The 27,009-nt window shown below is 33.7% G+C and overlaps 1 protein-coding gene across 2 annotated transcripts in view; it reads left to right on the plus strand.

Moving 5' to 3' along the window:
* The first annotated feature begins 1,498 nt into the window (after nucleotides 1-1,498).
* REDIC1 (regulator of DNA class I crossover intermediates 1) overlaps nucleotides 1,499-27,009 on the plus strand; it is a 92,724-nt gene continuing 67,213 nt past the window's right edge. For both annotated transcript variants that reach the window (XM_005570577.5, XM_074006598.1), the window contains exons 1-6: nucleotides 1,499-1,675; nucleotides 18,355-18,394; nucleotides 21,213-21,351; nucleotides 23,768-23,900; nucleotides 24,278-24,326; nucleotides 25,241-25,426. In XM_005570577.5, coding sequence (XP_005570634.3) covers nucleotides 1,653-1,675; nucleotides 18,355-18,394; nucleotides 21,213-21,351; nucleotides 23,768-23,900; nucleotides 24,278-24,326; nucleotides 25,241-25,426 — 570 coding nt within the window. In that variant the 5' untranslated portion in view covers nucleotides 1,499-1,652. The remainder of the gene's footprint in view (nucleotides 1,676-18,354; nucleotides 18,395-21,212; nucleotides 21,352-23,767; nucleotides 23,901-24,277; nucleotides 24,327-25,240; nucleotides 25,427-27,009) is intronic.

A 27,009-nucleotide genomic window follows, 5' to 3' on the forward strand; every position in this document is an offset into this window, starting at 1 on the left:
TCTCAGCTTCGGGTAACCATCACTCTACTCTCTATCTCCATTAGTTCAATTGTTTTAATTTTTGGCACCCACAAATGGAGTGCCAGCTCTCAGTTCTTTACTCAACAACTTGGTCAACCTCTCCTTATGTCCCTTTACTCACAATAAAGAAAAAAAGAGTCAGTTAATCCCTTAGCAAATTATTTCCCCTTTGAGTTAATTTAGTCAATATGTTTTAAAATGTTGAAAGTAGGAAAGGCTAATACACAGGGCCATTGCTCCTCCTTGCCTGTATGGTTTTGTTACTGAAAAAACAACTCCGTGTCAAAGTCTAATATTCTCTGAAATGCTGAATTCACTTGGTCTAATTCAATTTTAGATATACCTTGGTGAATTTTGTCATAAAAATCAGGATTTATGTGATCAAACAAGATGTCTACCTGGGGACATAATCCTATTCTAAATACTATTTTCCAATGACTTAACAAAAAATTGATTACTATATATCAAATTGTGAAATCTTCCCCAGGTTATGTTCTGGAAAAACACATGGCAATTTAAGAAAAATATACTTTGTGCATTTATTTGGAAGAAGAGATGCCTAGTTTCTAACCAAAATATTATAGGACAGCTTGTAAGATAATTGTTTTGTAAGGATATACAAACATAATACAGAAACAAATAGCATAATTCAATTTTTGTTTTGAGATTTTTTTCTTCAGTAAGGATTTTAACATGTTTGGACCTTTACATCTAATTAAGTTTTGATCAAGCTTTTTTTTTTTTTTTTTTTTTTTTTTTTTTTTTTTAGCGGAGTCTGCTCTGTTGCCCAGGTTGGAGTATCTCAACTCACTGCAACCTCTGCCTCCTAGGTTGAAGCGATTCTCCTGCCTCAGACTCCTGAGTAGCTGGGACTACAGGCGTGTCCCACCACGTCCGGGTAATTTTTTGTATCTTTAGTAGAAACGGGGTTTCACCGCGTTAGCTAGGATGGTCTTGATCTCCTGACCTCATGATCTGCCCACCTCGGCCTCCCAAAGCGCTGGGATGACAGGTGTGAGCCACCGCGTCCGGCCTGATCAAGCTCTCTTAGCAACTCAATGCACAGAATGGTAACTTACTACAGTGCTATGTTTCTTATAAACACCTGTTTACGGAGTATTAAAACTGCACGTGAAGAATAAGGAATTTGGGTATGGGGTAATTAATGGGAATGGAAACATCATTTTTAGCGTTAGTGATCCTTAACTGTGTCCTTGCCTTCTTTTTCTTTCTCAAGTCTGGTCTCTGATTCGAAAAAGACGTCAGAGACCTGTCAGAACTAGGTAAAATTATGAAGGAGATATTTTGAAACACGAATCCTGTGGCCCCTGTCAGATAGTTAGGCTTCCATTTATTTAGGCTTGCCTTGCCTCCGCGATGAAAACGTTGTCAGCCAGGCCGGCTGCTTTGCCACAGCGTCCCCTTGCGGCCCTATCAGGACCGGAAGCAACACGCAGAAGCCGCAGAGGCTGTTGGGAGGTTGGGCCTCGGGCCTTGGACCAGAAGGAGCTTCTTCAGGCTCTGAGACTGTCAGGAGGCCCTGGGGGATCCCGTTGAAGCTGCGATTTGGCGCAGAGCTGAGATGTCTGAGCTCTAGACGCAGGGACCTCGGTGTCAAAAGATTTGCGAAGATGAATTGGGTCGGGGGGTCCCGGTAAGTTGTGCAGCTGGAGTTTGAGACTGGGACATTCATTCCTACACCTCTTTCTACTTTCCGGCGGAGAGGTCACAGCCTTAGCTGGAAAGAACTTGGTAGGAAAGGGTCTTTTTATTGTTATCCAAATCGCGATGGAGACTCTATAACCATGTCTCTGTTCCCAAAACAAAACGAACTCAGCTTCTTCCCACTGCCTTTAAAAAAGGCTTCACCTGTGGGGGCCCCGTGAGCAACCTTCCCTGCTGCCCCTCCTCCCCTTCTCCATGTTCTATGCGCTGTTACTCTAATGAGGCCTTTTAGCACCTGAGCCCTCCCCTACTGCCTTTTTTCCGGGTCTGCACCTCTTTTAGGTTCTTCTGAGTTGATACATAGTTTTTACATTTGGAATTTGGAAATTATTTGTGACCAGTCCCAGCTGCACTTAAATCAATGGCGGGGCAGCAGTATCACCATAAATCCAAATTGTAGTTTGTATTTTAAAGGGAAGTAAAGTGAACCGTTTTTACTAGAGTAACTTGAGAGAATGTGCCATTTATTTTGTATTTAGAATTGATAACATAAAGCGTGATAGATTGACAATTTAGTTTTATATAACCTATTCATTGTTATTGACCTTAAAGTCCAGCTGAGGGGAGATCATGTGGGCCTGTAATTTCATTTGATCAAAATTCTTGATGAGAAGAATTGTTTTGACTGAAACAAGAAGCCATTACATGTAATTTTTTTGTCACAAGTAGACCCAGGACAGTAATTATGTGGTTAGATTATAATGCGTTTAAGTTCTAAAGAATTTATTGGAGGAAAGACAGCTTTTGTATTCACTAAGTATCGTAACTATGCCTGATAATTTTAGCATGCACTTTTATCCTGTTGAATATGCTAGCATTGTATTTTAGCAATTTACCTGAATTACTTCTGGCTAGTGTTTTGGCAGCAGACTTGTACTTTGGAGAAAAGTAAAAATTTATTTACAGGCTTCAACAGGATTGAGTTGATACATGATTATAATGTGATGTTTTTGAATTTAATATTCTTTAAAATATTAAATAGGATTATATGAAATAATTTTACAAATGCTTAGCACTATTAAAATGTAGATGTTGCTATTATTCTGTCATATATCACAAACTTTTATGGCTATTTTGGGACTAATATTTTAGTTGCTATTGGGAGGACGCAAAAACAATATACTGCAGGAAATATGTACTCTAGGATTATGTTTCTGAAAATGAGGTACAGCAACTGGAGGTGCAGCATCTGGAGATACTAGGTACTGGGGGTTTAAGAAACATGGTTACATCTCTCCGAAGCATCAGTTTTAATCAGAGATTAGGGAAAAAAAATTATGTGTTTAAATTTATACAAACGTCAAAGTCAAAATAAAATATAGAGACAAATATCTAAATTTAATGTTTTATTTGGATTGCAATTCAGGGCATACACAAAGTGTGTCTTTGGTATGTCTGAAGAACAAAGAAAAGGGTGGGGATTTTACAAAAAAAGAGAAATGTTACATATGGTTTTGAAAGAAAGTTCATTGACAGTAGTAAAGTTGTGAGGAGCTGGCAAGCTCTGATTGGTGGGTGATGGTGGTAGTTAAAAATTAGTCATAGACTCCTGGAAGTTCATTTTAGTAGTTATTTGGTATAACTGGTCCTAGGCAGTTTCAGCAGCTTGGCTTGCAGAGAATCACGTTTTTGGAGCAATGCTCTGTGCCCTGAGTGCTTTTGCCTCCTGGCTTCTCAACTCTGATGTGGTTGGACAATACATGACTCAATTTGTGTGATCAACCTTCACACAAACATGGATGTATTGTCGAGTGAAATGAAAAACTCTTGTGAAATGTTCAGATAAACTGCAATTTTAAATAAATTTTACGTGGAGGGATGGGCTTCTTATGGTAAAGCCCCAGATTAGTAATTAAAAAAAAAATGAGTATCTCCATTTTCGACTGTCAGGCAAGGGTAGACAAGATTAGTTGATCTTGGCATTCATAGTGTCCTAAAGGGCCTCAATCTGAAATAGTGCTTTTAGCAACCAGTGGCAGGTGATTGGAGCTAATAGAATAGAAATTTTAATCTTTATCCCAAACCATCCTGGAGTACTTTTTACCCCCTCCATTGTTAGGGATGTTTTGGTTAAACATTTTAAGAACTATTAGGAACTTAAAATACAGACAAGTGAAGTGATTGGAGAACAATTCTAAAGTTCCTTCAGAACAATTCCGGAGTATTCAACAGTAAGTAATTCAGCAAATATATTTTTTACATGACTACCTTTTTAGGGAATTGGTAAGATGTAGAGGGGGATTCAGAAAAGAAAAATACATCTGGTCCACAAAAAGAACCTATGAGAGAAAGAAGAGATTAAAATTAGGTAAATCACTGTAATAATAGATATTTAAATAGGACTTAATATTGTCGCAAGCACTGTTCTAAGTGCTTCTTATTCATTTGCTCTTAAGAATGCTATGATTTATATACAAATATTATTCCCATTCTACTGATGGGGAAGCTGAAGCATAGTTAGTTAATGTTAAGTGACTGGAGTAGAGTCACCCAGCTAGTGAATGACAGAGTTAGGATTTGAGCCCAATGTGCTTACTCTCCATGCTATGCTGTATAGAAAGATGAGTGCCACAAATAAAGTAAATAAAAGTATCACGAAAAAGGGCTGTGAAAATTCAGAGAAAGAAGAAACAGGAAGTTACCCTAAGCCTTGAAGGACAGAAATAGTGCACAGAGCAAGCACCAAAGGGAAACAATGAAACACTGGTTCTTAAAATTAAAATGGAGGTGAAATAAATACTTGATCAAATTGGAGACCTAGGTTTCAGCGAGGCTTCTTAGGAAAGGGAAAGATGAGTTGCAATGGAAGGTATTAAGAACTTGAAAAATGTTAGTTTGTGATACCAGGTAAGTCTGCATTAAGACACTTAAACAGTTAATAAAGGGCTCTCTGTATACTTTTCTCAAGTGAATGAATGAAGCAAATCTATGTTTTAGTAATAGCAACCAGATTACTTACACTAATTTGAAGTAGATTGTTCTTGTATATAGAAACCTGATAATTATTGAGTTTAGTTGCAGAATCATTTGATAGGAATATCTTTACAGTTTTACAGTTGCAAAGATCTTTATAGCTTTTCTTGTAAAAACGAAACTGGGCATTTGACCTTTTGCTGCTCTTCAATTTAGGGACTTTACCAGTCATACATAAAATATCGTTTTGTAATGGAAAGAGCCGGTGATTGGGGAAGAAATAAGCTTCCCTTATTTTCCTTTTTTAGTTGCTTACTTAGTTTGGCTTTAGTGTTTTGGTTTTTGGCCATCTTTGCAAGATATCATAACAGTGCATTTCAAACCAAGGCCTCATTGAGGGCAAAGAAATTGATCTAAGAAATTAATTTACATGTATATGATAGGAATTCCCAAGCTACTGTCTCTTTGAGACTTGATAATCAATGATAATAGCAAGTTTTTCAATTTAATAGACTCTTTTTTCTTTTGTTCTGAAGTTATATCCTTGTTAAGTTTTTTGATACAAAAATGCCCCCTTTTATTTTTAATCCTTTTTTGACAAAATTAAAATATCAATCTATTGTCAGTCCCACCAGTTAATTTTTTTTTTTTTTTACTAATCTGGGAATTAGTGACCTACACCTCTCACATTTATTTCATATTTGCTAGAAGTCACCCCTGAGACCGTGTATTTTTCTAATCAGGTTGAAGTGCAGATTTGAGAGACAACATATGTAAGCACTGATTTGTTTTTAATTTTGAAAAGATTGTTTTATTTTCTTGTTTATTAATGACTAGTTTCACCAAATTCATACTTACTTCAGGTATGAAGGTGGTAGTAAGAAAGGAGGAAGATAACATATAACCAGACTTTGGTCCGCAAAATGCTATTCAGAATCACATCGGTTATAGATCTATAAATATACCACTATACATGCAGCATAAGATATTTTTAAATTAGGGAGTTTATTTTTATAATTCAGATTGGAGAATGCAATCAATGTCATAAGAAAGACCTAGCCAAAGTTCTTTAGGTGAGGGAGAGGTTACCATTTGTAAATGTAGGCCTAGACTTAGTTCATCTAAGCAAAATATTATTGAGTGCTGTGTACCAAGCACTGTGGCAGGTGTAAGTACAAAGTAACTGAAATTTAGTCTTTTTCTATAAGGTTTTAGTGTATTGGGGAAGAAAAGTATGGTTTGCCATTAAGTTAGAAAATATTTAATGTCAGAGGCCAAAATAGGATATAAAAAGTAGATAATGTGAACCATAGTAGAACATAGGATAGGTTTAGCTGAGAGTTTGGCTACTCAGAGGCAAGGACAAAAGAAGGTTTGATGGAGAAAAACAAAAAATAAAAGCATTACTTGAATAGTTGGAGATAATGTCTGCATATGTCTGCTTGATGGTGAGTTTGTAAGCTAGACAAAGACGTTGAACATTTATGTTATTGAGGAGTCATTCAAATTCAGAAGTCACATAGTGAAAATTGTATCTTATGACTATTAGTTTGTGGTGTTAGTGGTATTTAGGTTGGAATATAGTGGGGAGAGACTCCAAAATAGTGATACCAGTTAGGATTCTGGTAGGAAAAAAATGTAATACTATTTTTCCATTTTCAGATATAACTTTGTTCTTGAAACTCAATCCACACAAGTCCTAATTTCGTTTTGTACGGATCACAGGCTGTGTAAATTTTGGTTAATTATTAAATTTTCCATACAGGAGCAGATCCAGGTTGTGCAGAGCCCTGATTGTGGAAAAAGAATACAAAATTGTGACTACAAAATTAGATACAGGGCCTTGGAAGGGGCACATTCAGGTGAAGGACCATGAAGCTTAAGCTTAGTTAGCGTTACAGTAAACTAGCCTCTGTCTCTATGCTTCTCTATGTTTCTTTCTTCATGTGTTAAATGTGGGTAGTGCTTAAATGTACCGCGAACATCATCCTAGTTTGCCTGAAATGGTCAAGGTTTATGCCTGTGGTCCTAGTAGCATGCCCAGTTTAGCATTTGTCTCAGAGTGTTTGTTTTTTTAACTAAATATAAACTACCATTAATAATTCTGTTAAAATGAACCCAGATAGAATCAATGAACATTCTTTTTTTTTTTTTTTTTTTTTTTTTTTTTTTTTTTTAAATCCTCTGCCTGGTTCTATTAGTGTGTGAGCCATATGTGCAGTGAAGAGAGTTCTCACTTTAACATGAGGTTAAATCTGGAAGACATCCAGTGGTAATCCAGCTCTCTTTTCCTGATATTTTCCAAATGGAAATTAACAAACAACTCCTTTTAAAGATTGCATGATGGGCCCTTGCTCATAAAATGGAAGTGTGCTGGGACATGAGCAGCTAGAGACAACTAAGTTGCTCGGTACGGTGGGAGAAGTATTTATTGCTGCTGTCTCTACTGGCCACTTAGTGTACCAGCTAGTTACATGAATGCAAGCTAATAGCTCCTATGCTTGGGTTGGGGTCAATAGGAGATGTGGGGAATTTTAGATTAGGAGTAAATGAAGTGTTTGTAGAGAATAGAGGCTTATCAGGCCTGTCAAGATACAAAGAATAGTGTGAAGGCTGTTGCTATAGTGGGTTTGTCAACAACTGTTTTTCTCATTGTTTGATAATACTTTTGCAATAAACTTTTTGGGAGCAGAGAGCTCAAATAAAGGAAAAGTTAATGTATGATGAAAATTTGACTACTGATACTTTGTTTTTCAAGGATGTTGATGACGAACCTGTAAATCGTGCACAAAATGTTTGCCAATATTTAGCATTCCCATGGTTATGTTACTGGCCACATGAAACTCTGAAGACACAAATCTACTGAAAAAGCATCAGAATTTACTTTCAAATTCAGTAGTTATTTTTGAGGAGATTATACCTGCAGATAACAATATAATATATATAACTGTAGAAGGCCCAATTAATTGTGAAGTATGAGTTTTCATTTACATCAAATGGCTTTTAAATTAATTCCACTTATTTTAATTTAATTTTTTCTTGTGTATTTTCAAAAATAAGAGTGATAGCTGTAAATGTATCTTTTATTAGCAGAAATTCATAAACAGTTGAATGATGCCAATTTTATCAGGGTAATCAATGCCACAAACAGAAAATAAGCTAATTCCAATAAGTTTTTCATCTAATTCATGGAATCAAAAAAATTTCTTAAAAGTTCTTTCTGTCAAAGGTGAAACATCCAATATTATCATTAATGCAATTGTGAATTTAGTTAAGTTCATCATTGAAGATAAAATTATTTCTGCAATATGGATACAAATTTTGTGGACCATAGTATAATGGTTAAAATGGAGTTCTTACTAAATTAAGTAACCTGTGAAGCTGAGATATACTCATAATTGGTTGTGGTTGCATCAAAAGAAGTTCGATATTTTACCATATAGAAACTACAGTTGTCAAAAACTTATGAATTATTCTATAGATATTCAGTAATGTAACTGAGCTATAGTATTTTGAGTAAAACTGATGTTGTATATAAAGGAATGCTTTAGTATGTTGTTATAAGCTTCTTCTCTTTGCTTCTTTTCATTAATTGAATTTCATGAACACTTGAATCTTTGAATAATTATGTTATAAATTAATCTATGGGTCTTACAGTGTTAATGAACTGGTTTTGTTTTGTTTTGTTTTGTTTTTTTGAGGCAGAGTTTCGCTCTCGTTGCCCAGGCTAGAGTGCAGTGGCGCGATCTCACCTCACTGCAACTTCCACCTCCCAGGTTCAAGCGATTAGCTTACCTCAGCCTCCTGAGTAGCTGCAATTACAGGCACCTGCCACCATGCCCAGCTTATTTTTTGTGTTTTCAGTAGAGACGGGGTTTTGCCATATTGGCCAGGCTGGTCTTAAACTCCTGATCTCAGGTGATCCACCCACCTCGGCTTCCTAGAGTGCTGGGATTACAGACATGAGCCACTGTACCTGGCCTATTGAACATTTTTATAAGCAGGTACTCTATACTTTGATGGCAAATTATTCAAAAACAGTTGGAAATTTTTATTTTAAACATTCCATGAATGGCCTGATCAAAAATTCAACTTTTGAAGCTCATAGTAAATTGTAATTATTGAAGATAAGGCTTTTAAAATTGAATTCTGCACAAGATTTAACTTTGAAAATATATTTTTGGTATTCAGATATATTGGAATATTGTGACTGGTACAAAGGTTTTGATGGAGTGCCTACTTTTAATTGGTTAATTTTTTTTTTTTTAGAAGAACAGAATGCAATTGAAGGAGTCTACAGTTTTATAGCATCTACATTTAGATACATATTTAAAAGAATCAGATATTGCTGCTTATTTGTCAAGTTTTATCTTGTAAAAAATAAGGTATAAATTGAATAACAAAGAGTACTTGTGAAAATATTTGGACTAAATACTTATATAAAAACAAAAATTGGATAGTATCTTCCATTTGGCAAAATTCGTTCTGAGCTTACCAGGTACTTCATTATCTGTAGAGAAAGTATTTTCTCAGTTAATGTGAATTATGCAGAGTGTTGATTGAAAGTTCAACAGTTTTAAATTTATTAACCAAATGCAATTTTAAACATTGCAGGCAGTTTTATGAAGAGAATTTAAATATTAGGAATTAATACTGAAAAACTGCTTTCTTCTGAAAACTATGAGTAACACACTGTTAGAGACATATGCAGTTTAAGTAATTGATGATAGCACAAGTATACAATAAATATTTCTGCTTATACTTTTTGTTTAACCTTCTGGTAACTGATGTAAAGAACTGTTTTTGCTTTAATGTTCCCAGATTTACATATATATGTGTAAATATATATATATAGTTTTAACTTACGAAATAAGTTTATATTTTTTATTTTTTGAGATGAAATATCTCTATGTTTCCCAGGCTGGAGTGCACTGGTGCCATCTCGACTCACTGCAACCTCTGACTCCCGGGTTCAAGTGATTCTCTTGCCTCAGCCTTCCGAGTAGCTGGGATTACAGGCACCCGACAACCATGCCCGGCTAATTTTTTGTATTTTTAGTAGAAACAGGGTTTCACCATATTGGTAAGACTGGTCTTGAATTCCTGACCTCAGGTGATCCTCCCACCTCGGCCTCCGAAAGTGCTGGGATTATAGGCATGAGCCACTGCACCTGGCCAAATAAGTTTATTTTTGAAAATCGTTTTTGTAGAAAATATTTTAGAGATTGACAACATAATGAAACCAATATTTTCGTCCACAAATAACATTTTAAATGTGTATATATTTATATACATATATCTTTTTATGTGTATGATACATGCATGTATCATACACATACACATTTGTACATACATATACAGTTACATGTTGCTTAGTGACAGGGTTACATTCTGAGAAATGTACCATTAGACAATTTTGTTGTTGTGTAAACATCATAGACTGTGCTTACAGAAACCTAGGGGGTCTAGCCTACTACACACCTATGCTATATGGCATAGTCTTTTGCTCCTAAGCTACAAACCTATACAGCATGTTACTGTACTGAATATTGTCAGTAATTATAACACAACAGTAAGTGTTTATGTATCTAAACAAATCTTAATATAGAAAGGATGCAGTAAAAATACCATATAAAAGATAAAAAATGGTACATCTATATAGGGTACTTACCGTGACTGCAGCTTGCAGTACTGGAGTTGACCTGGGTGAGTCAGTGAGTGAATGGTGAGTGAATGTGAAGCATTAGGACATTACTGTATACTACTGTAGACTTTATAAACACTATACCCTTAGGCTACACTAAATTTATTTTTAAAGATGTTTTTCTTTCTTTAGTAATAAATTAACCTTAAGCTAATGGAACATATTTTACTTTATAAACTTTTAAATTCTTTTTGAGTCTTTCGTAATAACACTTTGCTTAAAACACAAACACATTGAACAGCTGTATGAGACTATATCCTTAGTGTGTAAGATTTTTTTCTATTTTTAATTTCTTAAAACTTTTCAAAGTTTTTTATTAAAAATGAAAACACAAATATACACATTAATCTAGGCTCACATGGTTAGGGATCATCAATCTCATTGTCTTCACCTCTACATCTTGTTCCACAGGAAGGTCTTCAGGGCAATAACATGAATGAAGCTGTCATCTCCTATGATAACAATGCCTTCTTCTGAAACACATTCTGAAGGGCCTGCCTGAGGCTGTTCTACAATTAACTATTTTTTTTTAATAAGCTGAAGGACTATATGCTAAAATAACAATAAGTATAGTAATAATAAATACATAAAACAGTAACACAGTCTTTTATCATCATTATCAAGTATTATGGGCTCTACATAATTGTATGTGCTATACTTTTATACCACTTACAGTACAGTAGGTTTATTTATACCAGGATCACCACAACATGTTAGTAATGTTTGCTACCATGTTCTGACAACTAGGCAATCACTAGATGATAGGAAGGTGTCAGCATCATTACACTCTTATGGGACCACTGTAGTATAATATAAGTTGTCTGTCCTTGACTGAACCATCGTTATGCAGTGTGTGATTTTATTTACTCCTTGAAACTTAACTGTAAGCGTTATAATAGTCTCAGTTCATTATCTACCCTTTTTCTTCTTGTCAATAGTTACATTTTAAAAGATTTATATTAAAAAGTTTTTTATGGTTCCATATGAACTTTAAAGTAATTTTTTCCAATTCTGTGAAGAAAATCGGTGGTAGCTTGAGGGGGATAGCATTGAATCTATAAATTACTTTGGGCAGTATTGCCATTTTCATGATATTGATTCTTCCTATGCAGGAGCTTGGAATGTTCTTCCATTTGTTTGTGTCCTCTTTTATTTCGTTGAGCAGTGGTTTGTAGTTCTTGAAGAGGTCCTTCACATCCCTTGTAAGTTGGATTCCTAGGTATTTTATTCTCTTTTTAGTAATTGTGAACGGGAGTTCACTCATGATTTGGCTGTTTGTCTATTATTGGTGTATAGGAATGCTTGTCATTTTTGCACATTAATTTTGTATCCTGAGACTTTGCTGAAGTTGCTTATCAGCTTAAGGAGATTTTAGGCTGAGATGATTGGGTTTTCAGCTGGAGGCATCATGGTGCCTGACCTCAAACTATACTACAAGGTTACAGTAACCAAAACAGCGTAGTGCTGGTACCAAAACAGACATATAGACCAATGGAACAGAACAGAGACCTCAGAAATAACACCACACACATCTCCAGCCATCTGATCTTTGACAAACCTGACAAAAACAAGCAATGGGGAAAGGATTCCCTATTTAATAGATGGTGCTGGGAAAACTGGCTAGCCATATGTAGAAAGCTGAAACTGGATCCCTTCCTTACACTGTATACAAAAATTAACTCAAGGTGGATTAAAGACTTAAATGTAAGACCGAACAACATAAAAACCCTAGAAGAAAACCTAGGCAATACCATTCAGAACATAGTCATAGACAAAGACTTCATGACTAAAACACCAAAAGCAATAGCAACAAAAGCCAAAATAGACAAATGGGATCTAATTAAACTACAGAGCTTCTGCACAGCAAAAGAAACTATCAGCAGTGTAAAACAGGCAACCTACAGAATGGGAGAAAATTTTTGCAATCTACCCATCAGACAAAGGGCTGATATCCAGAATGTAAACAAATGTACAAGAAAAAAAAAAAAACAAAAAACAAAAAACAACCCCATCAAAAAGTGGGCAAAGGATATGAACAGACGCTTCTCAAAAGAAGACATTTATGCAGCCAACAGACATGTGCAAAAATCCGCATCATTACTGTTCATCAGAGAAATGAAAATCAAAACCACAATGAGATACCATCTCACACCAGTTAGAATGGTGATCATTAAAAAGTCAGGAAACAACAGATGCTGGGGAGGATGTGGAGAGATAGGAAACCTTTTACACTGTTGGTAGGAATGTAAATTAGTTCAACTATTGTGGAAGACAGTGTGGCGATTCCTTTAGGATCTAGAACTAGAAATACATTTGACCCAGCCATCCCATTACTGGACATATACCCAAAGGATTATAAATCATTCTATGATAAAGACACATGCACATGTATGTTTATTGTGGTGCTGTTCACAATAGAAAAGACTTGGAACCAACCCAAATGTCCATCAATGATAGACTGAATTAAGAAAATGTGGTACATATACACCACGGAATGCTATGCAGCCATAGAAAAGGATGAGTTTATGTCCTTTGCAGGGACCTGGTTGAAACTGGAAACCATTGTTCTCAGCAAACTATCTCAAAAACAGAAAACCAAACACCACATGTTCTCACTCATAGGTGGGAGTCGAACAATGAGAACACATGGACACAGGACAGGGAACATCACACACTGGGGCCTGTCGGTGGGTGAGGGGCTGGGGCAGGGATAGCATTGGGAGAAATACCTAATGTAAATGGCGAGTTGATGGGCGCAGCAAACCAACATGGCACGTGTATAGCTGTGCAACCTGCACATTGTGCATATGTACCCTAGAACTTAAAGTATTAAAAAAGTTTGTTTTAGGGATGTAGAGGTTTTATGGTATTTATAATATTGCTTATTAAAATTCAAATCCAAGTCTAGCTACCTGTAAGACTATCAGGAATGTTTTTGTGGAAATCTTACAAAGTTTGTAGCTATAAAATTAGTTGCTAAATTGCATCTAAGAACCAGTTTAGTTATTTTGATGAAAATATGTTAAATGTTTCAAGACTATTTCTAAATTTTAGAGATAGTACTAATGGAACTATAAGTATATTCATTTTTTTCTTCTTGAACTAATGATAATGCAAATAGCTTGAAATATACTTCTGTGTTGGAGTGTCATTTGCATTCTGAAATATCTTCCACTGTGTGACTCAGGAAATGGCTGTTCATGTTTATGATTACAGCTTATAGCTGTGGAACAGTGTTTTCTGTGTGAAAATACTGCAAGAATGTGGTCTCCGAGAACTTATTTTAATTAGGCTCTGTATTCTAAATATTAGATGAAGTTTTGCTTTATTGGTTTAACGTTCTTTTTCCCTTAATACCTTTCTTTGGTAATTCATACTTCTGTGAAAACTTTTTCTTTTGCATTGTAAGAGAAGTTACTTAAAAGCCATAACATTCTAACATGTATCATTACTATTCCTATCACATCAGGTCAACCTGCTTTAGTTTTGTGGAAAGCCAATGTAAGTACTTTTTCTAGGCTAGTTACTGTCTTGAATGTTAATAAGTCTACCAGCTAAACAATGTTAGATTTTGATGTTTTAGGTTAATATTAATTTCAGTGTGACACAAACCATAAAATACTGTTTTTCATTTGCTAATTATTGGTCTATTAATTTTCTTTAAATTTTCCACTTTTCATCAAATTTAAGATATTATTATAAGAGCTTAGCAGTCTGGAGCAGTCTCTTTTGCATGGCACGATGCCCCTAAGAAAACAAACTGATCGAGAAACTAAAAAGCAAAACAAAACAAAGGAAGCAAAAAAGAACAAGTTAATACTGACAGTATTAACTGTCAGTTTATATGACACTCATAGTTTTTAATTCCTAATACAGTTTTAATAGTTCCTGCATACTCCATGTAAAATGTACGTGTTAGTGTTTTTTTAAACATTTCTTTGGCAACTTTATTGCATTTGTGTCTTTTTAATTTTTTTTAAAAAAGGAAGTATTTCTTTAGCATTTTCCTTTAAACCTTTCCTTACTAGAAGGAATAGCAAGGAGCAGAAATGCCCTCATGCGTTTTTGTAATTAGCATGGTAGTTTTTCCCTCTCCCTCTACTCCTTTTTTCTCATTTCTCTTTCTCTTCCCTTCTCCCTCCCTTCTCTCCTTTAACCCCTTTATACTTTTTTGTTTTTAAATTTTTTTCTTTCTTAGCAAAGAATAATGTAACAAATATTTATGTTACTACTATCTAGAATAGATAACTTGTGGAGGATTCTATGAAGAGGTTATGACCTACCAATTTTCTTTTAAGTACAAAATGATTTTGAATCAATACCTATTATAATGACAACTAATATTGTTCATTCAAACTTTCATTGAAAGAGATGGTTGTACATATTTCTTTAAAAATTCATTTTCCAGAATAACGTAGTAATTACTGTTTAAAAAAGACGAACCTCATTCCCACTTTCTAGCTCACTCCCAATTCACTAGTAATTTAAATTTCAAGACAAAAATTAGAGAAACACATATTTTAGTTTGGTTGAGTGTTGTAGTACATAAGTCGAAGAATGTAAAACAACACTGAAAGCTAAGTAGGGGCATGCTATGGAAGTCATCTCCCTAAATGATGATCAGAGGTGTGTTTTAAAGCAGTTACTTATATAGTAAAATATATTGGAGAACATTTGCATAAAATCAAAGAGACCCTTTACAATGTAATTATGACAGTTGACTACATACATAATACTGCAGTAGTCAGTGTGGAATGCTTTTAGCAATGACTGCTAGGGATTCATTGGCAAGTCCTTTTAATTATAATTTATTTTTGTCATATATAAAGTTCCAGCTAGTTTCCCCTACTACTTAGGGAATATAGTCTCTTATCACTGTTGTCTTATTTTTATATTGGCCTAAGCAAACCACAAGAAGCAACTATTAAGGAGTACATATATCCTGACATAGCCAAATAAAAATGACTTTTGGATCATTACCTATTTTCATTTTATTATAGCAGTGTAGTAGACATTTGTGTTCTTTAGCATACCAGTATCTGAGGCTCCTGTTTATGTGTGGTATATCTGTCTACCACCTTAGGAGTTTTGGTGATAGGTACAGGCCACCTTCCTCTATAGTAAAGCTGAAAACAACAACAACAACAAATAAACAAGCCTAGATACTTGTTTCCTAGTCTGTTTTGCAGCTAGTGAATGGGTACATGATCTAAGCTCAATTTTGGTGCTCTTGTCTTGTACTTTGAATCAAGAGTTAGTGAACCAAGAAAATAGGGACTGCAGTTCATCTGTTTTGTAGTAGGCAGTTGTAGGAGCTGCAGCAGGATTGAATTTTCAGGGACAAGGATGCCAGGGGAAGTGCTGTCCAGGAGTGGAAATGGTATAGTCAGCAGTATCCAGTATTCACCAGTGCCAGCAGTGGTATCCTTATGAGACTAATTGTTGCATGATTTTGGCCATATTCCCAAAACTGCCTAGACTTCCTTGTTCTTGCCATTTGACAAGCATGCCTTCTCAGCAGGTCTGTTTGGCTATCCATTTTTCTTTTAATAAATTTATTTTCTGTTTGAATCAGCCAAATGTACTTTCTGTTGCTTATAAGAATTCTGACTGACGCACTCTTCTTCTTTAGTGCAAATAATTGAGAGTGACTGTATTCGGGAAAATATTTAGTTTATGTGGACATACCATTCTCTTAATAACAGTGATAGCCTTAATACTCTAAAATGTTCTGTTTAAGAAATGACCTTTGACATATATGTCAGAATCCTTTTTCATTTTCACTGCAGTCTAGTGATTGCTAGGCTGATGTAGATATTAGTGTTAACTTCCTAATTAATTTTTTTCTTAGGCACATAGGGATGCGCATTAAGTAGTATGTAGCATTTGGTGATAGCCATGAATGTCCTGGATAAGAGAAAATCAGCCTGGAATAAAATCACACAATGCATACATATATGAAGACCATATTTATTTTGATGTCTTAGTTTTACTGAGCTCTATAACATGGAAACTGCTTATACAATAAACATTTATTTTTGTTAACTCTTTTTAGTCTGGATTGTGTAATACTGCCAGCTCTGTTATACTTTCTATATTTCTGAACTTTGAAAAGTCACTTTACTTTCTGTGCATAAGCTTTGCGAGTTTTAAAATGATGGAGAATAAACTAATTTCTCAGATCCTCCTTAGTCTTAGCAAGTAAGTCAGTAAAATGAATTTTTTTGAAATTTTTCTTTGTAAAGTTTGAATGGCAGCAGTACACTTATGATGCTGCATGCAGCAGAATATATAAGGTTCTTTGCTCAATGAGTTCAAATGGTCAATTGAGACATAGCTAATGAGTCAGCTGGATTCTAATGAGTCCACCCTGAACGTGCCTGATCTCAGAAACTAAGTAGAGTTGGGCCTGGTTAGTTCTTGCATGGGGGAACAAAGTTAATGGGAAGTATGTTAAAGAACACATTCAATAAGTTGCAAAGTCTGGGGTATTTAGTAATTGTCATTGGTAAAGTTTATGAAAATCACTGGGAAAAATGAACAACTTTGTATATTCTTGGTTGATATACTTGAAAGGCAGTTTTGGCTAAGAACTCCAATATCAGACACCCTGGATTTGAATTCTGCCTCTACCACTTATAAGCGGTGTGATCTTGGGGAAGTTACTTAACCTGTCTTTGCCTTAGTTTCCTCATCAGTCAAGTGGGTACAGAAATAGAACCTACCTTACAGAGCTGCCATGGAATTAAATGAGCTTATACATGTAAGGTGTCTGAAGTATCTAGAATGGTGAAAGATATATGGTATTTAGTATTAGCGATGATTATTTTGATATTAGATATTATATAGTTAAGACACAGTGTCGTTTTACTTATTTTTACATAAATCTTGAATTTGAGGCCATAGTGTTATGCATGTCTAAAAGTTATGTAAATCTGGTAATATTGTCGTGAATATTTTATAGTGTTCCACTATTATTAATAGAACAAATATAACCATTAAATACTGCACTGTCATTGGTATTCAGTGCTGTATTTGGCTCAGGGATTATCGATACAAAACACATCTAGAACTACTAGGTTTTTTTTTTTTTTTAAAGAAGATGCTATTGTCTGCATTTTTGTGTTTCCCCCAAGTTCATATGTTAAAATCCTGACTCCCAAGGTGATGGTATTAGGAGGGGGTGGCTCTGGAAGGTGATTGGGTCACAAGGGCAGTGTCTTCATGATTCAGATTCATACCCTTGTGAAAGAGGTTGCATAGAGCTAGCTCACCCCTTTTACTAAATAAGGATACTGCAAAAAATGTCATCTGTAAACCAGAAAGTGGGCCCTCACCAGACATCGAATGTGTTGGTGCCTTGATCTTGGACTCCCTAGCCTCTAGAACTGTGAGGAATAAATTTCTCTTCTTGGTATGCTCCCTGGCTTTATGGTAGTTTGTTATAGCAGCCTGAACAGATTAAGACATAGATATGAGATTTCAAGTAAATACAGCTGATATATTAATGTAACTGATGTTGCTCTAGCAATACACTTCACATTTCCTTAGATCCCAAGTAGATTTCAACTTCCTCTCTATTCTCTGTTGATTTCAGTAGAATGTTGAAATACAAAGAAAAAGAAGAATGTTGACCAAGAATATTGCTATCAGATAAGAATGTTTCAGGGATATATTCTTTCCAATGCATTTTTTTTTTTTTTTTGCTTATCTTAGCATTAGAATTCAGATTTATTTTATACTTAATTATTCATCATCAGTATGCAGTTTTTTGTTTTTTATTAGATCTTGGATTTCCTATCTAAGAAAATTTTGTGAAACATCATACTGTAAATACTTTAAGAATATTTTTATAGTTTCTTTTCAGAAAAAAATGCAATGATACTACACTTTTAGATTTTAACTCTAAATCTTCTATTAAGCTAAACTGGCAATTGTCTTAAAGGTCATTTCTTTAATCACTATGTATTTTATTCTGCTTCCTTTTTCAGGTCCAGGGTTCTGATCAAGCAGGAAAGGAGAAAGCAAAAGGTAAAGAAAAAAATGTTTTTATTTTTGTCAGCCTGATGAGAACAATGACCTTGAAGTGTTTTTCTACCACCAATACATTCACCTAAGTGAAACTGGAGGCCACCTTCCTTTGTTCTTCTACATCCTTGTTGATACTTAATTAGCCACTCATTTTGCTCAGTCAGAGACTTAAAGATCATTTTGATTACTGCTGTCCTTCTAGTTCCAAAATGTATCCCAAATCTGACCACTTCTCACTACCTGAGTATTGGTATTCTAATTTAAATAATCATTTATTACCTAATAAATGATGTACAGTAATGGTGTCATAACCTGTGTACTACTTCCATTTAGTTTGTCTTTATTTTTTATTACACTGATTGCATTCCATAGTAAGGTTGAGCATGTATATACTTTACAACTGAGCAAAGAAACTCTTGTACATGTGCCCTTTTGGATATGTACAAGATTTGCTTGAGTCATTGTTATGCTGAAATAGCAAACAGAGAGAGAGAAGGAGAAAGAAGACAGGCAAAGGGAAGGAAGGAGAGGGAAAGAGAACTGCCCCAACATCCATTAGCAGTAGAATAGTAGAATGGTTAAACAAACTATGGCATATCCAGTAATAGCATAGCAGTGAAAATGTATAAGCTGCATATAATTAATGCAGATGAATCTCAAATACACAATGTTGAGCAAAAGAAGAAACTCACAGAATATAAGCAGTAAGATTCCTTTATATAAAGTTCTAAAACAGAAAAAAACCCAATAATGTTAATACGATCAAAGGTAGTAAAGTTTAAAGAAAACGGAGTGATATTATAAAAGCAGGATAGTGACCATCTATGTTTTCTTTTCCTTCCCAAGCTATCCCCTTTTATATTGTATCTCATTCATTTCTCAGTCATCTTGCTAACATCAACAATGAACTTTATGTTGTTCAATTGAAAGGATATTTGTCAGTCCAATTCATTTTATTATGTTGCCATCTCCTACACAGTTTGCCATTCCTTTCATCTGGAAACAAATTCTTTCTGTTCTTTCTTCGGTACATTCTCCAGATTTTATTTCTGTCTCTCTGGTTGTTCCTTTTTAATGACTGTTTTCAAGTTAAAATTTGATTACTTGGTTTCTGAAAGTTTTCTGATTCTTTTCAAATTGTTTTCTAGTTGTTTTTACCAAGTGAGACTTGACAAAAAAATTGAGCTTAGTCTTGTCAAGTGAATCAATTAGTTACGTACTTCTGTTCTTTCTTGGAACAGGTATTAGATGCTATCATGATGGCTAGAGAATATGGGACAGACTTCTTCAACATATTTCCTGGAATAAAGGCTTAGTCCCTTTGACAGTCTTTGTGTTGTTCTTCCTTATTCCTGGAACCTTACATTCCTACCCTCTTTGGATAGCTCTGACTCATCTATCTATCTTAGAACCCATTTCCTAAGAAATCTTCCTTGTCCTCCTCCCTTCCCTGTACCCACCCTGCCCCCAAACAATAATTTACATACCTTTCCTAGGATTTGATACCATCCCCAATCATAGTCAGTTGTATTTATTTGTGTCATCATCTCCCTCACTATGGTCTTATCCACCACAAAGTATAGTGCCTTTGTACTTTGTACAGATGAACTAACAAGTTCTTAATTCCAGGACACAATCAATTATAAGATCTAGCAATGACTGAGTTATTGTTTCAAGGGGGAAAAATATTTACATCCTGAAGATCCTGTTATTTCATTGCTTAACCATAGTGTAGTCTTTAAAAATACATTTTAGTCTAATTTGGGGTTCCAGATCACTCAAATGAAATGTGAACAAATCCTTTTATCTATTATTTATTTTGTAAAACATTTACTTTTTTTGTGTGATCATTAGCAAGTCTCTTATAGTTCTTACAAGATTTTTACAAACTTAAAAGTTATAATTAACAATATTCTGAGATGTTACTGTGAAAGAGCCTCAACTTCTTGAAAATAAATATGATATGTAACCTCTTCAGATTATGACCTCTTGCACTAAATATTTTGCCATCTTGGCTTTTTCTCATTTCTGACAATTTCACATTTATAATTACATTTATAGCATTATATTATGAGTTATATAATGGAAGAGAAGTTATAATGAGTTATAATGGAAGAGAAGATGTTTTCACAGTGTCTTAATATCTAGCACATAATAGTGGCTTGATAAATAAATGTTAAATAGTTAATTTTTATTTAAATGAATTAATGATGTAACCTGAAAGAGAAAGAATGGCAATAAGAAAGAATAATAATTCAAACAGAAAGAAAATAAAAACTGGATAAAGTGATAATTATGTGCAAGTCTGGTTAAAAAACAAACATCTAGGAATCCTGGAGGGATAACAAATAAATGAAATTGGCTTTGGTTGCAGATTAATTTGCACATAGCTTTTTTTTTCTTCATTTCTGTTGACTTTCAATGGCACTCAGCTGTACATATTTTTAAGGTTTTCTATATCTGCAGAATAGCATACTTCGTAGAAAAACAAGATTTTGGCCTGTCAGAATTGTTGTTCTGTTACTAGATTTTTTTAACTTTCTATATACAGATAATTTCTAATCTTTTGATTTCAGAGAATAGCTTTATAGCATTCTGTTTTAAAGGTTATGCTTAAGATCATAAAAGGCTGTGAAATTTAGTCTTTAGGCAAACTGCAAGTTATGATTAATTGTAATTTATTTGTAAACATACAAAGATGTCACAAAATATAAAAATATCAAGTCAATGACTTAATAACAGGATTGCTTTTTATTATTTATAATTCTGTTGAAAACCACGTATTTGCTGCATAATTTTTACTTTTTAATTATTTTAGGAATATTTTGAAAAACACAGGTTAAAATCAAAAATGAAATCACTCGGAGTTTTATCTCCTGTCAAAAATTCTGCTGTCAGCTTAGACATTCTTAACCTATATATGGTAAATCAGATATCTTGCAAGAAGAAAATCCCTGGTAAGTCATTCCAATTGCATTCTGTTTTGAACTTGATGTAATCATAATAATGTTTAGCCTTCTAATTAGTTTGTAATTTTAGAGCTCAAAGCATGTGGAAAATTAATTTTAAAATTTGGTTGCTCTCTTAAATTAGATGCCTAGTTAATATCTGCTTAAAATGTTTTGTTGCTTAATCCATTTATTTTTATTTTTATGTTGTGTATGTGTTATATAAAACTAATTTATTAGGTGTCATTAAACTTATTATAGTACAGTTGTTATATTATTCTATACAGGTAGGTAGTTACCAAAGTTTAGCTAGAGAGCAGGGAATAAATGTTAATACATGTCAACAAATTAACTATTCTTTATATTTAGAGGATAGGTATGAAAGGAAGATCTGGAAACATTCTTGCCTCAATGACTAGTTTCCTATGCCATCACTTGAATTATTTATTACACTTTACTGGGATGTTAATCATAGCAGTCTAATACTGCAAAATAAAGTCCGTTTTGTCATATATTTTGATTCTTCAAGTAAATAAAAAGCTTAATTAGAGTATATTTTTCCTCTCTCAGAGGAACTTGTGTATGATATTTAAGTTTTAAAACAACTGCTAAAAATGAGAGCATAAAAATAAGACAATTTATCAGGAAGGGATAGAAATTCATCAGAGTATTGTTAATATTTCATTTCCTTTCTCCGTCATTTTTTTCCTCCCTCCATAGATAACAGTTTACACAAGTAAATTTAGTTATACTTTAGAAGGAATAAATACATTGTTCATGGACTTTGAGAATAAAACTTTTTGTTGTAAATCTCTTTGATGTATTTACCTTTATTTATTCCCAGTCGTAGGGTAATAAAAATATATTTCCTCATCCATTGCTAGGTTTATGGCTAAAGCTTCAATAACAAAAGACAGATTAACAGGATAAAAACATACAGATTTATAGTAAGTTTTCTGTGACACAAGAGCCTTGATAAAAAAGTTAATATCTTAAGATTGGAAGAAATGGCTAAACTTGTGTATTTTTCTTGTCAGGTTTGATGAAAAAGTGGATAGTCCTCAAGAAGTATGATTGGATTTTTAAAAGAATGATCTAATAGTAATAAACTAAGGGGATCTTAGCAAGACCTCTTTGCTCAGATTCTTCTTTGTGACCCTGTGTCTTCAGAGATAGGGATATTATTTTCTTCCAAGTATAACCAGAGCACCTCTCAAATGAGGGTTTTATGACCTGCTTCAGGGGGAAGCTGAGAGTAACCTTCTTCCTTCTGCTATTTTCTTAAATAGCAGGATGTCTTATTTGGGGATAATGTCCTGAACCCCTGCACTTTCTTTTCATTTATTTCTTCAGCATATTTTTATTGGGTACCCACTGTAAGTACTCTATTGGGTGCTGAGGATAAAACAGAAAGCAAACTTTATTAGTCAGGACTTGTGGCTGCAAATGACAGAAATTCAAAACAGATACCTTTTTACTCCTTTAACAGGAAGAGTGATGGTGCAGTGGGCCTCAGAGATGACTCGAAACAGGAACTTGGATACTATCAAGATTCTTTTTCACTTCAGTTACTAACTTTATTTTCTCAGGCTGTCTTCATCATTGAGGCTCAAAACATGGCCTTAAGAAACTAATATTACTCACCTCCTCTAGTTTTGCCACCAAGGAAATACTGAGAATTGTTTCTCTGGTCCCACATTTCAAAATTCCACTGTAAGAATGTTGCCTTGTGCTACTGGTACCAATCTCACAGTGAAACAATTTCATTTATAACTAGAAGAATGGGATGCTATTATTGGTTCATCTTTAGTCAGATGGCTACTGCCAAATCACGTATTTTATCCAGAGAGGCAAGAGTTTTATTTTGTTTTGTTTTTAAAGACAGGGTTTCACTGTGTTGCCCAAGCTGGTCTTGAACTCTTGGCCTCAAGCAATCCTCCAACTGCAGCCTCCTTAGTAACTGGGATTACAGACATGAGCCACTGTGCCTGGCTTGAGGCAGGGTTTTATAAGAAGATATAAAATCTACACTATAACTATGTATATAGTTGGGGTGGGTGTATCACAAAAATACAGTGGGTGAAAGTACTGACCAAAGAAAGGGAAAATATAAAGTACAGTGGGAATATATAACATAGTATCTAATATAGTTTGGAGATCGGAGAAATCTTGGTGGAAGAAAAAGTAGAACTAAATTAATAGGGCACCTATAATGAGTATATAAGATAATGAAGAAAAATATATTTTAAAGTCTCTGTGATAGTTGTTTATAATGTAATGATTTATTAACACTGACAGAATGTAAATATTTTAGTAAAATTTCTTAGATGTACATTTATGTAATGAACATTATATATTAAGCAGTACTTTTACAAGATTTTATTACTCTTATTTTAAAATTATAATTATATATTTTTTATTGTAGAAACTGTGAGGAAACCAACCCATGTGAACATGAATAGAGGCATAAAAATGCCCCTAAGAAAGCATAATTTAGAACTCCCAATATCGCCTCACTGTGTACCTTCTAAACTCTGCCTTGATGATACAGAAACCAAGTAGGTTTTAGCTAGGATTTATATTATTAATGTTTAAACTGGTTATTATCAACACTTTTACTCACTGGAAACTGTATAAAATACTTACCTTCTACCTCCAGTTTTTGTTTGTTTGGCTGTTAACAGTATTATACAATGATTAAGACCTTTATCAAATGATCCAGATTTTGTACACTTTGTTTGACTTACCTTATCATAAAAATATCTATCTCTAGTATTAATATAATTTTTATAAAACTGAGTAATATTATGACCCTGTAATGATTTATGTAGGTTTCTGTGTGTTTTGTGTAGAGCAGTATGAATTTTAAATACAGGAAAGGACAGTCAATTTTATTTCCATTTATATTTTTAACCTAAATTTTTCTTTTCATTAGCATAAACTATCAAAGACTAAGTAGCAAGGAAGATCTTGGCCCAGTCCAGGTGAGATTTAAAAAAAAAAATTCTATAAGTTATTTCAGCAATTGTGACATGCCGCCTAATGATCTAAATGTCTGAATACTGGAGAAAATTATTTTAAAGAAAATTTTGAGTCTTTAATTCTTTTAAAAGTTTTCCAGGTGGGAAATCTATGCCTTGAGAATATTTTAATTGATTGCTTATGAGAATCCCTTTGGACTACTGGTAATGTGACTAGGCCTATGTTTGCATAACATTTGATTCTGCTTGTTACTGATGAGCTGCCAAGGACAATTCACTTAGGGATTCTTACTTGGGGTTCACGTGATTATTGAGCAATTCATCTGTTCAAACATAGTAACCAGATTACTTTATATCAAATTGTGATGTCCAACTCTCACGTGGATCCCAAGATGATTTCTCTTTCAAAGTATAGCAAATAATTTTCTTAGCAAATAAAATTTTAATCAATTAGAAAATGCATAGATTATAATTAAATATAATTAAAGCTTGAAACTTTAACATCTAATGTCATTTTGTTAGCTATCATTTTTTTTTTCCTTTGAATTGCCAGAGTTAAGCTAGATCAGAAAGATAATGGCAATGATACTAAAATCCCTTAGAAATCTTGTCACCTGGATTATGGGTTAATGAAACTCAGATTTCCTGTCTTTAGAAGGTAGTCTACAGGAATGGAGGGTGGAGAGGAGCAGGAGTAGGGTAGGCAGAGGGAAAGGTGCTCTTGAGTATATAGCCTTCGCTAATAACCACTCTCTTCCTAGTAAATTCTGTCAATTACTGATGGGTTGCCTTGCCTTAGGACTTTTTCTTTTGTAACCCCTGCCCTTTTCACTTATTTTAATTTCACTGTTTTGACTTTTCTCTTCTCTAGTTTACATATTTTGGTAATGTAAATGATTTTATCTTCTTTCCTATAGTCACAAGGCATGGACTCATATAGTACGCTTGACCCTCAGTTCAGCAAAATAGAGAACTGCAGTTTCACTCCAACATCTTTTTCAGTGGAGTTAGCTTCTAACAGACATATTTCAAAACTAAATTTCACACCCGGAATAGCACCTACTCCTCAGAAACTTGCATATGAAAAAAAGCAGAATGACCAGGTACCTTTGAATCATTACTTCTTAGCATTTTATATCATTGTATTTTCATGAAACTCTTTTTTTCTCTTTTTATAGATTTAAAATATTTACATTTTGAATTGCTATAGATATAAAAAAATTAGGAGATAAATTAAGGATAATTCCCTTTAGATCAAAAACTTAATTCTTTGCAGTGTAGAAGATTGTGAATCCCAGAGCTGGGGTATTTTTTTAAAAAAATCTTGGAATTTATCATTCTATTAGAAAACTATTGATAGTAGAATTGAAAGTAGTTCAGTGTGTTATATAGTAGTTGATGTTTATAATCACTGTAATTGATTAGTTGGTGATGTCATGATGACCCAATATGCATGATATGGAAAGTGTCCTGTGAAAGCAATATATAGTTTCAGAGATGTCATAGTAGTCTTAAAGTGTGAAATGTGATGGCTTGATTCTTTATAATTTGAAAGATGACAAGTTTTTATGTTTGTTTTTTGATCAACACTATACAAATATGTAGAGATATGTAGTGCTAAAATGTTGTTCAATCATTGTGTGCTCTAAAGTTAAAAATATAAAATATATAAATATTAAAATTCTAAAATACATCTGTCATAAAGCATACCAGGAAATAATCTACTAAAAATGAAATTTAATTAAATGGTAATTAGGAAAATGCTTATGTAAACACTATGTCTTGTTAATAGGAATACTTAGTTTTGAATTTATCTTATTTTTAGCATGCAGTGGTTTTATGACATATTTATATATTTATAAATCAATTTATAATTAATTTATAGTTCTAAATTTTAGAAATTATATTATAGTTATAGCTATGTATTATAGCATATCAGTTATATATATGCCATATGATAGTTATATATAATTCCATTTTGTTAAAGTTTTTATTAAAGACTTCCCAGATAAGGGAAAATGAAGTATTACATTTCTGTGACCCATGCTAGCCTTATTATAAAGGCCCAATACTTTTCGAATGATGCAATGAAAGACATTCTATTACCCATTCAGTTTGTATTTCGTAAGACAAAAACCTGCATTCTAGATCAGCTTATAACTCATCCTTGCTCTATTAAATAGTTTAAAGATAAAGGATAAAACATCTGTGCAATCTCTACTTAACTTTCTTGCCTATACATATTATACACTGCAGGTTAATGATGAGCTCAGAGAGGTAAATAATGTTATACTTAACATGGTAAAAGACTGGAAAGAGAAAATGTCCCTTTTCAATCATAGTGTCACATCATGAAATACTAGGGAAGTACTTAATAGTGTACTTTGAGGAATTTCGAAAAAAGTGAAAATAATTACAATGAAATTATAAAATACAAAAGAAAATGGGTTGAAAAACAAGTTAGAAGAAAAAGTGGCTTGGGGTTTCCTGATCCTTAGTTAAGTAGTATTTGTTGAATATGAAATACTATATTCTCTTCTCTTTTGATTTCTTTCTTATTTTAAGGGATAATGTTTTGCACCTCTGTCACTGTCTCTCAGATGTATTAGTTAGCTGAGACATTAGTGTAAGCTCTCTCTGACTTTAGTACATTTTTTCCCCCCAAAGACTTTCAGTGTCTTTTTTT

This window comes from Macaca fascicularis, chromosome 11 (assembly GCF_037993035.2).
Source record: "Macaca fascicularis isolate 582-1 chromosome 11, T2T-MFA8v1.1".
NCBI lineage: Eukaryota > Metazoa > Chordata > Mammalia > Primates > Cercopithecidae > Macaca > Macaca fascicularis.